Source organism: Ambystoma mexicanum, chromosome 9 (genome assembly GCF_040938575.1).
Source record: "Ambystoma mexicanum isolate Mex_15411 chromosome 9, UKY_AmexF1_1, whole genome shotgun sequence".
NCBI classification, from domain to species: Eukaryota; Metazoa; Chordata; class Amphibia; order Caudata; family Ambystomatidae; genus Ambystoma; species Ambystoma mexicanum.
The window spans coordinates 308,526,838-308,541,728 of NC_090931.1; the positions used below are offsets into that span (position 1 = coordinate 308,526,838).

General features: G+C 48.8%; 1 protein-coding gene across 3 annotated transcripts in view; it reads right to left on the reverse strand.

Moving 5' to 3' along the window:
* The window catches only part of ATP2A3 (ATPase sarcoplasmic/endoplasmic reticulum Ca2+ transporting 3), a 680,492-nt gene that overhangs the window by 311,199 nt on the left and 354,402 nt on the right, over positions 1-14,891 (reverse strand). For all 3 annotated transcript variants that reach the window (XM_069614715.1, XM_069614714.1, XM_069614716.1), the window contains exon 6: positions 1,804-1,884. In XM_069614715.1, coding sequence (XP_069470816.1) covers positions 1,804-1,884 — 81 coding nt within the window. The remainder of the gene's footprint in view (positions 1-1,803; positions 1,885-14,891) is intronic.

Consider the following 14,891-nt stretch of genomic DNA (forward strand, 5'->3'; position numbering starts at 1 on the left):
CGACAAGAGAGAAGAGACATGCGCCCGGGCAAACAAACATTCTTTGTAGAAACACGGTCTGAAGAGAGAAAAGGGAGACCAGCAACTAGGTAGACGGGGACGGAGACCAGGAGTACAGGTTTGGACATAGTTGGGTGAGCCCCAGCAGAGAGAACATCTACCCAGATACTGCCCATGAACGTGGACTTGATATTATACTGATTGCTTAGGTTTCCTTCTCCATAAGCCTCTCCTGCCCTTACCATGCTTTCTGGACCATCATTGGGTTTCCTACTGCTATCATCCTGCACCTTCTGAACAGGTAACTCCCTTTTGATATCTTCTTATGCCATTCGTCCTCCCCTCTACTTTCCCTCTCTTCTTCTCCCACTTTCTGAGCAGGCTTCTTCTTTCTCTCTTCATCCCCGACTTCCTAAGAAGGCGTCTCCCATCTTGTTGTGAGATTTTCATATCTCTTCCTCCTCCGCTCTCTTCTTCTCCCACCTTCTGAGCAGGCCTCTCTCCTCACTGGCAGATTTCCTTACCTAATGTTCCTCACCTCAACTCTCCCTCTCCTCTTCTCCCACCTTCTGAGCAGACTTCTCCGTTCTCATTGTGAGATCTTCTTACTCCCACTTTCTTCATCCCTTGCCTTCAGAGCAGGCTTCTCTCCTCTCATTGTCAGATCACCTTATCTCTTCTTCCTCCCCTCTACTGTCTCTTGCTTCATTCCTGATATTCTGAGTCGGGTTCTACCTTCTCATTGTCAGATCGCCTTACCCCTTCTTCCTCTATTCTCTCTCTCTTCATCTCTCACCTTCTGAGAAGGCCTCACCCTTCCCACTGTCAGATTTGTATACCTGCATCCTTCCCCCTCTACTCTCCCTCTTTTCAACTCCCACCTTCTGAGCAGGTTTACCCCTTCTCACTTCACCCCCCACAGCCTGAGCAGGCTTCTGCCTTCTCATTGTCAGATAGCCTTACCCTCGTATTCTTCCCCGCTACTGTCCCTCGCTTCATTCCTGATATTTTGAGCAGGGTTCTACCTTCTCATTGTCAGATTTCCTTACCCCTTTTTCACCTGCCCACCGCTCTCGCTTCATCCCTAACCATCTGCGGAGGTGATGGTGTTAAGCCTTTCACACATATTTGGCCATTTTTAAAGTATCACATCATTCATTTCATAACATGTTCTACTCTAGAATAAAAGCTATGCCCCATTTATGTCTGTGCTAGCACAGCTTGTGCATCCCTGAGTGCCCCTCTGCACAGCACTCCGACTCTTTTAAGGTTGGGCCTTGGGTGTTACAGCTTAGACCAGGGGTCTGCAACCTGCAGCTCTCGAGACGTTTTGCATTATGGCTCCGAGGATCCCTCATCATTGACCATGCTGTTTTGGGCGAATGGTAGTAGTCCGAAACATCAAGAGAGCAAAAAGTTAGACCCCGAGTTTAAATCCCGAGTTTAGGCAAAAAATGGGGCACATCAATCAAGAGTGATTTCTGATGTTGGACATTAGGATGCAGTTAACTGGAATCCTTGAAATTCGATTCTGTAACCATAGGACACAAGGAGTTTAGCGCGCGCGCGCGTGCGCGTGCGCGTGCGTGTGCGTGTGTGTGTGTGTGTGTGTGTGTGTGCGCGCGCGCATACATGTTGCATACGAACCATAACCACCTTTAACAACCCACAACCCACCTCTAAACCTGCTCTAGCTACAATGGTATGACACACGAAAGAGCAGTTCCATTGTGATACAAGCTCAATATACAAACACGTGTCGTCAGAGTGACAGCTGAAAAACCTACCCAGACCCCTCTTTACCTGTTAGAATGGACTGGTCCACCCTGAGCGTCGTAGATCGTATCTCGATGAGCCGGATGTCAGCTGGGACCTTGTCACCAACTACGGTAAGGAGAAAAAATAAACACATTGGCCCGTTAACATGGTAGCGTTAGTAGGAAGCACTACAGGTACAATGATCGACACACAACAGTGTTCTTCAAGGTGTGGCTCAGGGGGAACCACGTGTCGCAGTTTCGGCTGTGCCAGGCTCACACAAAATGCAACCTTTGAGTGAGGCGCATCCTGGAAAGTTGGCCTCTTTGGCGGATCGCTACTTTGGTGTTAGGGGGGATATGTGAGGGGAGAGCGTTCTGTGTCCCCTCTCCCAAAGTTGTGTGGACGCCATAGCCCACCTTTGTTTTTTTTTAATAACACATTTTATTGGTGTTTTTAGGAAAAAACAAGGTTAAACAAATAAACAACGTAAACAATCAATACATGCGCATTGCCGGAGAGGGTTACTGGCTGTTTCAGATGTTGTACACATATGTTTGCAAAGGAAAAAAGGGGGGGGGGACAGCTTTAGTTGAGCCCGCAGGCAGCGTCCAGTTGTTTTATAATCCTCATTGGGCATCTTCCCATTTCCTCCACACTTTCAGGGCTTTTGCCGGGCATCCTCTGGCCGCGTATACTCTGTATTCCGTTGCGACACAGATATCCACATCCGTTCTCCATTGTTCATAGCTCGGTATTTGGTCCGAGCCCCATTTTTGAGCAATGTTCCTTTTCAAAAGTGCGGTGGTGGTGAACAAGAGCAGTTTTTCATATCTAGATAGGTCAATTTCATCATCTATCCCCAATAGTAGTAGCTTAGGGTTTCTGGGAACTGTTTTCCCCATAACTCTAGAGAGTTCCGCACAGCATGCCTCCCAAAGTGGTTGTATATGTGTGCAATCCCATATGATGTGGAAAAAGGTACCCTCTTCCGTTTTGCATCGCAGGCAGTTCGGATCATCTATTCTTCCCCATCTGTGTAGGGCCACCCTGGGATAGTATACTCTGTGTAATATCTTTAATTGAACCAATCTAAGCCTTGATGAAATCGCTATCTCCCTAGGGAACATCAATGTCATGACCCATTCCTCCGGCAGTATGGCCCCCACGTCCGATTCCCACTTGGTCCGCAGTGACAGTAGATCTGGTGTGCCAAAGGAACTTATGGCACTATATAGAACCGATGTCACTCTCCGGGTAATTGGTTCCGGGAGTAGATTTCTCTCAATGGGGGTGAAGTCCGGTAGGGGGCTCACTTCGGGGAGGATGTTTCGTAGTGCGTGTTGTAGTTGAGCATAGTGGTAATGTTCGGTTTGGGGAAGTCCAAGTCGGAGAGCCAGCTCTGCAAAAGGGACCATGGTGTTATCTTTCACAACGTCTCCCAAGATGGGCGGACCTTGCCGGGACCAGTTCGGCCACCTGGGGAGCGTGTATACACCTGGAAGGTTCTTGTTGTTCCACAGAGGTTGGGCCTGCGATAGTTTGTCGCCCCATCCCACGAACTTGTGTGCGTCTGTCCAGATTTGTGTTAGCTGTGCGCGCATGTTGGGAGTAGCCGCGCGGTCTCTTTTCTTATAAAGGTACAGCATGATGGGTTTTCCAGGAGTGTCCGACTCTAGAGATTTGTTGTGTGGTGCATCGGTGTCGCCGTGTAGTTGGTCATTCACTTTCATCAATTGACTGGCCCAATAGTATGTTTGCATTCGGGGTAGTCCTATTCCGCCCTCCCATATGGATCTTTGGAGTGTAGCTAGGGCTATGCGTGGATGACCGTTATTCCACAGCAGTCTGCGGAGTGTCTGGTCTATTTTCCTAAATATGTTTGAAGGGATGTGTAATGGGGCATTTTGTAATATGTAGAGTAGGCGGGGTAGGGTCATCATTTTGAAGAGTGCAGCTCTACCCAGTAGTGTCAGCGGGAGGGATGACCAGTGACGGGCATCCTCTGCAAATCTTGTCATGACTGGGTACAGGTTTCTGGGCACATAATCAGTCAGCTTATTTGTTATTAGAATACCTAGGTATTTGAATTGTTCCCTTTCTACCCGGTAGGGACATTGGGGCGGGATCGAGTCTCCCTCTTGTTTAAGTGGGAATAGGGTGGATTTGTCCCAGTTTACTTTCAGGCCACTGAAGGAGCCGTATTTCTGCAGTAAATCAGTCACTATGGGGCAGGATCTGACCGGGTCTTGTAAGTAAACCAATAAGTCGTCCGCGTATAGGGACACCTTATCTTCCCAGGCTTCAGACCATCTAAATCCCTTCCATGTTTCGTTTGTTCTTAACAGTATAGCGAGTGGTTCAATCGCTATTGCGAATATCATGGCCGACAGTGGGCATCCTTGTCTGGTTCCTGTGCCGATTTCAAAGGGGCCTGACACGTGACCATTCACTTTCGTGACTGCTAGCGGGGATTTGTACAATAATTTAACCCAGCTCATAAACTGGGGCCCGAATCCCATCCTTTGCATTATCTCCCAGATCGCATCCCACCTGATAGAGTCAAAGGCCTTCTCGAAGTCTACGGCCAACAGGGCCAACGGGTCTCGGATGGTGGTCGCATTCTCCATCGCCATGAATAATCGATGTATATTCATCCGCGTGGATCTCTGCGGCATAAAACCACACTGATCCGGGTGGATCAAGGAGGGTATAACTTGCTGCAATCTATTGGCTAAGGTTTTCGCTAAAATTTTGGTTTCTGTATTGATAAGGGAAATGGGCCTATACGAACTGCAGCACTCTGGGGGTTTGTCCGCTTTGGGTATGACCACTATGGTGGCCTGTCTCAGGTCTTGTGGGAGGGACCCTTTGTTTCGGGAGGTTTCATACATTTTCAGCAAGTGTGGTGTAATTACGCTCGTGCCTATTTTCTTCCATACCTCGACCGGAAGGCCGTTGGGTCCCGGGGCTTTCCCGGGTTGAAGGTCGGCTATGGCTGCAGACAATTCATTCTCCGATATGTCGGTTTCTAGCAGGGCTCTTTGTTCAGGTGTCAGGGAGGGAAGGGTGATTCCCGAGATGGGTGTAGTGTCAATGGGGGAGATTGGCGGTCCATAGAGTTCCTTGTAGTAGCTTGCGAACTCTTCCGCTATGTCACGGTCCGCTGTCACTAGTGTATTCCCCTGTGTTCTGATCGCTCTAACATGTCGGAGCCCCTCGTCACGCCTCTCCAGCCACGCCAACATTTTGCCTGCCTTATCCCCGGTTTCGTACACTCTGGTCCGCATCGCTGCGTGTGCCTGTTTGGCATTGTCCAGGGCGACGTTTTGAAACTGTTTTTGTGCTAGCTGTAATTCGCGATGGGATTCTGGGAGGTCTTGGGATAGATGAGCTACCTCTGCCTCTTGTACTCGCTTTTCGGCCGCCCGGATCGCCGCGGCGTGTTTTTTCCTATGGGCTGCGATCTGGGATATGAGTTCCCCTCTCAGTACGGGTTTGTATGCCTCCCACAATGTTACAGGGCTATCCACTGAGGTTGTGTTCAGTTCAAAGTATGATTCTGTTCCTTTTTTGATATGTTCGACTAGGTCGGGGAAGCCCAGATAATAATTGTTTAGCCTCCACGTGGGTGGGGGAATCGGCCTGTGTGTATTGAGCACCATTACGAGCGGGGAGTGGTCCGATATACCTCTGGGTAGGAGGTGTGCATCGGTTGCTAGATGTAATTCGGAGATCGGGAGAAAAAAGTAATCAAGTCTAGATAATGAGGCGTGTGCTCCGGAGAGGAAAGAGTATTCTCTCGTGCCAGGATGCAAATGTCTCCACACATCTTTCAGGCCTATTGCGTCGGCGAACGTGGCTAGTTTGGTATGCGTAGCTGGATTTCTCGAGCGGATGTGTGTTCGGTCAAGTTCTGGGTGCATGACCTCGTTGAAATCTCCCCCCACCACCATCAAGCTCGAGGAGTCCGCCGCCAACATTGGCGTTATATCTTCAAGTAGTGCAGTGAGTAAGGTAGGTGGTGCATATACGGCTAGCATGGATATAGGCCGCTCCCAAAGAGTCGCGGTTATGTGAACGAATCTACCTCCTGGGTCCTGTGTGACGGATGAGAGGGTCAGTGGAAGTCGTTTGTGCACGAGGATCAGCACCCCCCTAGCTCCCATGGAGAAACCTGAGTGTATCGCGATGTGGTAATTAGTTCGCTTGAAGAGGTTGCAGTTTGTGCCCGCCAGGTGCGTTTCGGTTAGGAAGGCTACATCGGGCGTATAACGGTTCAAATATTGGAGTACAAGGCGTCTCTTGATACTGCTGCCTAGCCCATTCACATTCCAGGTCATTATCTTAATAGACCTGTTCTTGCTTTCAGCGGTGTGGTCAGTCATGGTGGTCGGGAATCGGACATGCCGGGTAATGTTGTGTGTATCTCCGGGCATTGCCCCTTATCCGCCCCCCTGGAACCCGACCCCAGCCTATTGCGCGCATTGATCTTAGAGCAGCAAACCAAACAAATAAACTCTGTCCTAAACACAAACTCCCTCGTACCCTCCCCATACTCCACCCCAACTGGAAGTACCTGTCGCCCCAACATTAGGCCGAGCCTGACAAGGGTCTGCTCGGACCGAACAAACAATCAATACATTCGATATAACTTCTTTGCGATTCTGTCGCCGTTGCTCGGCGCTGGTCCTATTACCTTTGTTGAGGGGGGGGGCCCCCGCTCGAGCCGCCATTTCTTCAATGTGGGGGGGGGGAAAAGCTCTGACAGTGCATTGCTATCAGCATGTGTCCGCACACTTCAGTCGGCTTCTCTTGGTGGTAGTCCATCCTGGCCTTGTAGTGGTTGTGCATTCGGGGATCTGTCCGGGCGCGGTCTATTTCGTTCACGTTCCCTTCTATTTGTGGGGCCCCAATCTCCCTCCAGGTTATTTTCTGCCCAATTCCATGCATCCTTTGGGTCATTAAAGTGCACGGTTGTGCCATTATGGTAAATTTTCAGCTGTGCCGGGAACAGGAGACCATATTTGATGTTTTGGGTCTGTAGCTTCTTCTTAAGCTGGTCAAATGATTGGCGTGCTCTTTGTACTTCCCGTGTGAAATCCGGGAAGAAAGCGATTTTCGCGCCGTTGTAGGTCGTGGCTCCCTTGGATCTGGCCATTTGCAGTATCGCGTCGCGATCTCTGTAATTTAGGATTTTGGCAATCACAGTGCGGGGTGGGGCCCCAGGCGTTGGTCTGCCTGTTGGGACTCGATGTGCACGTTCAATGGAGAAAAGTTTCGAAAAATTCTTTGGGGCGTATAGGTCCATGAGTAGTTGTTCAAGGAATAGTTCCATGGAGGGGCCTTCACTTTTCTCAGGTAATCCCAGGATTCGTATATTGTTCCGTCTAGAGCGCCCCTCTCCTTCCTCCACCCGTTCCTCTAGAGTCTTAACACGTTGCAGTACTCTGGTCATCTGTTGATGGATGTTTCGGAGGCCATCTTCCGTGTTGGATATGCGGGTTTCCGCCTCTCCCGTGCGGGACGTGAGTTTCTGCAAGTCATGGCGTAGGAGGGACACTTCTGTGCTGATGCCGTCCATTTTAATCTCCATAGCGGTTCTGGAGTTGGCTATGGCGTTCATAATGTCTTTGAGAGAGGGTTCGGGTTCCTCATCTTCAGTAATTGCCGATCTTTCCTGTGTCGGCTCCGTGGCCAGTGTGGGCACCGCGTATTGTTCCATTTTGCTTTGCGTCGTGCCTCTCCTGCTCTTGTCCTTGCCCATGACCGTTGCAGTCACAACTTCGATGAGGATCCGCCTTGATGATTCTAGTAGCGTTGTGCGTGGGCCGGGGCACGGATTTAACTCTCGATCTAATCACAAGCGATTTTCTGGGAGCGGGCAAGCGGGAAAGCTGCTCGCAACCACCGCCTCCCGCCCACCCTGCTCCTCACCGTTTCGCGTGCCCAATCACGTGCCTCTCCGTCGCTGTCTGTCGCCCCTTGTTCTGAGTTGGCGGGCGCTCAACGCGGAGCGGAGCGGAGCGCGTACGGTTGGTCACTGCCTTCCCATCAACCGTCCGCTCCTCCTGTATGGCGCTGTTCTTCGTGCCGGATGTCAGTGGCGCACTATCCCAAGTCACTGTCGGCCATCTTGGATCGAGTTCGGCGGGTGCCACGCTCTATCACCTTCCACCGCAGTTATCTTCGCCTCCGGCCTCCGTTTTGTTACGGGAGCAACTGCAATGTGTCGTGTCGTCTGTCGGCCAACTTTTCGTAATTTTGCAGGAGTGTCGCAAGTCAAATTCCCCCAGGATTTGGCAGGATGTGTTCATAGCCCACCTTTGTTAACCATTGGCACCAGGGGTTCCGGGGGCCTCAAGAGGTTTCGTCTATTTTGCTGCTTACACATATCGCGGTTTTCTGAGGTTCCAGAACCTACGTCACAGAGAATCAGCTGACCGCGGGATTGTGACGCAGATGGAAATCTTACTCTTGCTGCCATTTCTTTCAGCAGCGCAGACTCTGCCAGTGATGCACATATTAAAATAACGGACTGCACAGCCTGTTAAAACTCGCTGGAACCTGTTTACAAGAAAGTTGCTATGAGTAGCTCTGAATTCTGCTAAACAGAGAAGTCACCATGATGACGTCGAAGTTTCTCCAGAAGAGAGAGACATTTGAGTCACAAAGTTTCACAAGAAGTTAGGACCAGTAACTGACTTGCACCTGATGCACTTAGTCAAGTCAGAGTCACCGGCAAAAACGTATTTGCTTATCAATTTGCCCTCTCAAGGGTTAATTCAGTCTCACTTAGTAACTTCTTTGAAGCTCGTATTATCCCCGTTCCCAACCATTAACTTTGCCCAAAAGTTAGGTTCGCCCTCCCAGGCAAACGCCCCTTTGCTTGGGCACCGGGATTAGAGCAGCAAAGACCAGCTGTAGAACTGGCACAGGAAATGTTACATTAAGTTGCTGGGGGTTGAAGTGTCCGAACTCACATGTGCATGTTGACAAATGTGTGAATTTCAACCTGGGCTCCTGATTTTATCACTGCAGGGGCAGACCTCCCAACCTGTATATGAGAAAGGGTCAAAGTAAAACAAGGTTGTCTGACCACTCCCTGCAGGATTGGTCGGGTAGGAGGGTTCTCCCCCAGGATTCTTTTTTAAATAATGAGTGAAAATGGTGCATTTTACGGCATATTTTCAAAATAAATTGAAAAAGAAAAGGGAGGGGTCAGTATCACAGAGTGGAGACCCACTCCCAAGTCATGGGCAGAGGTGAAGCTGAGGGCCATAAGTTCGGAAAGGGTCATTATCCCAAGTGATAATGCCTGCTCCGTAAGTCTATAAGATTTTTTGCACATAGTGCTTATAAGTTTTGGAGTTTTGTTGATAAAGCCTGCTAGTCTAATAACGAGTAAAGCACACACATGCTGTTATTAAATTAAATGTAGTTTTATTTTGTAAGCTGAGCATTTTAATTGTAAACTTGGTTGAACTGTAACGGTTTTAGGAGAAGATTGCTTTAGTGCATCATTAAAATGAAACGATTTTCTAAACGGAAGTGAAAACATTGTGTCATGTTTTAGCTTTAACCTTATTGTGTTAAATCCGGTTACGGTTTCTTGTTGAACGAAATCGTGCTGGAACTGCATTGCTGTTTCTTGAATGCAGAGAAATGTTTGTGTCATTTCTGTGGCTTCTCCTGAAATCAGAATGTCTGAAATGCAGTCAATACCAGTAGTTATTGACTGCATTTTGAACATTTTGATTGGCTGAGGGGAGGTCAATAATGACTTCCACATGCTTATGGCATTATACAGGAAGTTTTGAATACATGGGATATTGCAATACAAAAAAACAATTAAAGTTGTTGAGAAGGAGAAAAGAAAGGCCCTCTTGGTGGGGCCACCATCAGATATAGCTGTAGAAAAAGATTGTTGGCCGCCACCGATGCCAAAGAGCAACATGTGTCAATTTGTAAATATAAAAACATTTAGAATACGTGTGCCTTTGATCGTTGTGATATATAATCTATGTCACTTATCTGTGAGAGACGTTGACTCACAAGTGGGACTCTTCTGCACATGTAATGTATCCTCTCTTTGGATTCCTGATAGAAGTGACATCCCTACTACCAAGAACATGAACACACTACACATCGTTATATGTTCAATAAATCAGACTCGCAAAGCACCAGCTCACATAATAAATGAAAATGTACAAGACATTTTAATAAGAAGCAGGTTTGCAAAAACAATTTCCATTACTTTTCAGAAATAAGAAAGTGGCTGTGTCAACCCCGCAATGTGTCAAACAGCTGCAGTGGCGTGCGGGTTGCATGCAGCTCCCAGCCACTGTCACTCAACCTGCTGAGCTACCTTTCCAACTTTATACCTCAAAACCCAGCACTCCATTTTTACACATTTGAGCATCACATTTAGATTCATTGACATTGGCCAATATGCGTGTTACGAGCAGTACAGCTTCTGTAATAAGAATTTACCACCTACAGTCTCACTTAAGATGTTGAATCAGAAATTGAAAAGTGGACCCACTGCTATGGTGGTAAAGGGAAGTTCCTGCCGCTAGTAGCCTCATTTGCCCCCACACACTTCGCACCATTGACATTTTCCCAAGCCATTCAATCTTTAAAGGCAGTTGTGATTGGCCCAGCTACAATTGGAAACCTGGTGCCTGATTAGCCGGGAGACGAATGCCGGCCCACTCCAAGGGCTGCTTTTTAAGGGTCTTGCTAACCCTGCCTGGCCCCATTCAACATCTTCAGAGGGACACACACCATCTGCCTTCACCCACCAGCATTGCATGGAGAGGTTCCGCAGGGCCTGGTGAGGCCTTTCCCAGCATGGCCGACATTGCCTGACTTCGCCGTGACTCACTATGCCTGAAGGCAGTTGTGATTGGCCCAGCTACCCCTCTGTGATTGGGTAGTCCCATCTCTAATGGGCAGACCCATCTTTGAAGATCAAATCCCGGCCACTGGCAAGCAGAAGCCGGGCCCCTCACTCAAGGCCCCTCAAGCAAGGCTCCCTGTCTGTGCCTGTCTGGGTCGAGAATCCCTGCAGTCATGAAAGTGAGTTTGGCTGACCTCCAGCACTAACTCTCCTGAGATGTCTTCAGTTTTGTTTCACCTCCTCTATTCTCGCATTAACTAACTTTTTTCCTCTCACTGCATTTACTCTCATTTGTGCTTAGCATTACCTGTGCACCATCTGCTTTGCATTGTTGCTGCCTCCATTTTGAAAACATCGATTTTGGGTGTTACAGCATTAGCTGTGCACCATCAGCATTGCATTGTTGCTGCCTCCATTTTGAAAATCGATTTTTGGTGTTATAGCATTAGCTGTGCACCATCTGCTTTGCATTGTTGCTGCCTCCATTTTGAAAAAAATCGATTTTGGGTGTTACAGCATTAGCTGTGCACCATCAGCATTGCATTGTTGGCTGTCCCTTTTTTAAAACACAAATTTGGGTCTTTTAGCATTTCTTGTGCACCATCTGCTTTGCACTGTTTGCTACCCCCATTTTAGGTGTGTATAGTCTATCCATCTCTGTATCACTTATCCAATGTAATTCTATTCCTTCTAGTTTTCACTTATTCTCTCTGACTCAATCTACTAGGCCTCCTAGTGTGTTTAGCCAGAACTGTGCAGTGCTGCCTCTACTCCTCACTCCTTGGCTAAACCTCTGCCTTCCTATTGCTCTTTCCATCTCTACTATATTCTCCAACTGCTACACTATCACATATCCCCGATCTCTCTCCAAGTACGACAGAAAACAGCCCAAAAAAGACACCCTGAGTGCAAACCCTCGACTTCCCATTGCAGACACCTATGTCAGTGCCTCTAGAGAGATTTTCACTGATATCCTTTTCTCTATCCCCCTCTCCTGATCTTTGGACCCCCCATCTCATCTCCACTCTCTCTCCTTCCACTCACCCCTCTTTTAACAGTGGCACCAAGTGGGAATTCCTCTTGGATGATTTTGCATACTCATGTTGCTTCGTTAATGTCTATCACACTGGCACCATTCTGGTTTAGGGTCCACAACCCAACCTTCTTCTCTTTGACTGCATCCTGCCTTCTCTCATTAACTAACTTTCTTCGCCTGCATCTCCCCCTTCTACGTTCTCTCTCTCTCCTCTGAAATCTGTACCACGCCCCTGTACACCACCTCAGAAAACCTTCAAAAGTGATGACGACTTCTACCTGGCAACTTTTAACGCCCGCTCATCCAAGAAACACTCCTCTAACATCTGTCTCCTTCTTGAAGACATTGACCTTGACATTCTCGCTCTTACTGAGACTTTGTTCAGTGCCAGCTCAGTCACTGCCTTTGGCACCCTCCTCCCTGATGGCTTCAAGATCATCTCAAAGTCACTGCACTAGCGGGGGATTGCCTTAATCTTCCCCAAGTGGGTGCCTGCTTCCATCTTACCTACCCAGCCCTATTCCTCTTTTGAAAGCGTGGTTTGCAAGTTGAGAAGTTGTTTTTTTAGTTTCCACTCGTTCGGCATGTGTGCTGATTTGAGAATAGAGGTATCCTCAATCGTTTCCAGCTCTGGTGCATGAAGAATTTGAGGTCCACAAAGGTCATAGTTTCATTTGTTGGGTTTATTCAATTGAATTATCCAATTGATGAGGTATCAAGTGGTACCGACACGTGTTTCGACCTTACAGGTCTTTTTCAAGGCTGATGAGTAAGAGGCATAGGTATTCCATGGTCTATGCTAGGTGCATTGGTGTATGGTCCTTCCAGTTAGGCCTGCATTGCTGGCGGTTGTGGGGCTTAGTCCACCCTTGTATTATTAATGTTGCTGAGGTATTGACCTTCTAATCTGGCTGCGTCTCTGCCATCGGATCCAGCTACGGTTTGCAAGTTGGTCACCTCTCCCACCTCCACCCTGACCATTGCTACCATCTACTGTCCTCCAGGCACCACCTCCCTATTCCTCTCTGAATGGGCCGACTTCTGCTCTTCTTTACTTTCATCCACCTCTAACCTTCTCCTTCTGGGCGATTTCAACATTTAACTGGACTCCCCTAGCTCGGCATCCACTCTTTTCACTGACCTCTGCACCTCGCTTTCCCTCTCCATTCTCCCTTCTGGGCCAACCCACACAGCTGGACACACTCTCGATGCCCTCATACACTCGGACCCCTCTCTCTCCACCCCATTAGTCACCCCTCTCTCCTGGTCAGGCCAACCTCTACTCTCCTCCCATCTGGGTCACATTGGCCCCCTGACCGCCCCCCAAAAGACCCTCCAACCTCATTCACTAACATCCGCCTGATGAAACGAGGGACTGCGGCTGCCTTTGCTCCACCTTCATCCCCCCTTGCCCTCCACCTCTGAATCTACCTCTGACTCTGCCCTCAGCACCTCCATCTTTCTGTCACCAACACTCTTGACATTCTTGCCCCAGTCATGATGATCTGTCTGAAACCTGCCTCAAAGCGTAACACTTGGTACGACACCGAACTTGCAGCCCTGAAACGAAAGTGCAGGCCAACAGAACAGAAGTGGTTTGTCAGAGGATGAGCTCAGGCTCATCCTCTGACAAACTGGCCTGCCGCCTGCTCCAAAGGCAATACAGACTCACCATCCTTGCAAACAAAAGAACCCACATTTAGGCACGGGTCTCCGGCGCATCCAATAACTCGGGTGAACTTTTCAAAATCTTCAGGGAACTAGCCAACCCCTCTGCAGTCTCCTTCTCCCCTTCTCCTTCCCATGCCCTCTGCAATGCACTGGCCTCACACTTTACCTCAAAATCTAAGGACATTCGGACCTCCGACTTCACACCCCTCCCTCCCTCCTCCTTCCTCTTTCTCCTCCTCCTCTCCTGTCACACCTGAAGAAGTTACCAAAGTTGTCCACTCCATGAAGGTCTCTTCTAAACAGGTCTCCCCTTGCTCATCCAGGACCATCAAGGATAACAATGGCTCTCTTGCCCCTGTCCTCGCTGATTTCTGCAATTACTCTTTTGTCACTGGATCTTTCCTGTCCCCCGTTAAGCACTCCCTTGTGTGCTCACTCCAGAATAAACCATCCTCTGACCCTATCTGCCCTGCCAGCTATCACCCTATCTCCATCACCCCCTTCCTGGGGAAGCTGCTTGAGAAGCTGGCCTTAACCCAACTCAACTCTCACACTGAACTTGTTGGTGACCTCCATGACCATCAATCTGGATGCTGGGAATCCAGAGGCATGGAAACTGCTCTTCTGAACACCCGTGAAGAAGTGTTTGCATCTCTGGATTCCAACTCCCCAGCTGTCCTTATCCTTCTCGATCTCTCCTCCGCATTAGACAGTTAACCATTCCATCCTCATACAAAGGCTCCATGATACTCTTGGTGTTTTGGAATGGGCAATGTATTGGCTGTCCCCTTTCCTTACTAACCGCTCCTACCAATTTATCCTAGGCCCCTTCTCTCCTACCTCCATCTCCACCTGTGGTGTCCCTCACGGCTCTATACTCACCCCCTGGCTCTTTAACATCTACCTTGCTCTCCTTGCACGCCTCATCTCCACTTTCTCTTCCAACTTCCAGTGTTACGAAGATGACACACAGCTATTCTTCAGACTCCCTGCTGACCCTCTTGCACCCTCCATCATCCCTGACTGCCTATCTACCATATAGTCCTGGTGCGCCTCCAATGATCTCCGCCTCAACGCCTGTAAAACTGAGATCCTTCCCATTCAAACCCCTTCTCCATCCCTCATCCTCTCACTCTGGCCTTCCTCCTTGGGCTCTCCCCCTGCGCCTTAAACTGAAGCCAGAAACCTTGGAGTCGTCTTCAATTCCTCTCTCTCCCCACCCCCTCACACTTAGGACATTTTCAAGAAGTCCAACTATCAGTTGTTCCTTCTCAAAAGAATTTTACCTTTTCTCACTTTCCCTCAGAGGCTCAACATGACTCGAACCCTGGTTCTCTCTAGGCTTTACTTTAACAGCCTCCTCCTGAATCTTCCTTCTTCCACTCTATGACCCTTCCAGTTTATCCAGAATAGGGCAGCAAGACTTATCCTTGGCCTTAAACCCAGGGACCGCATCTCTCCTGCACTAAAGTCTTCACTGGCTCCAGGTTGCTGTACAGATTAAGTTCAAATCCCTCTGCATCA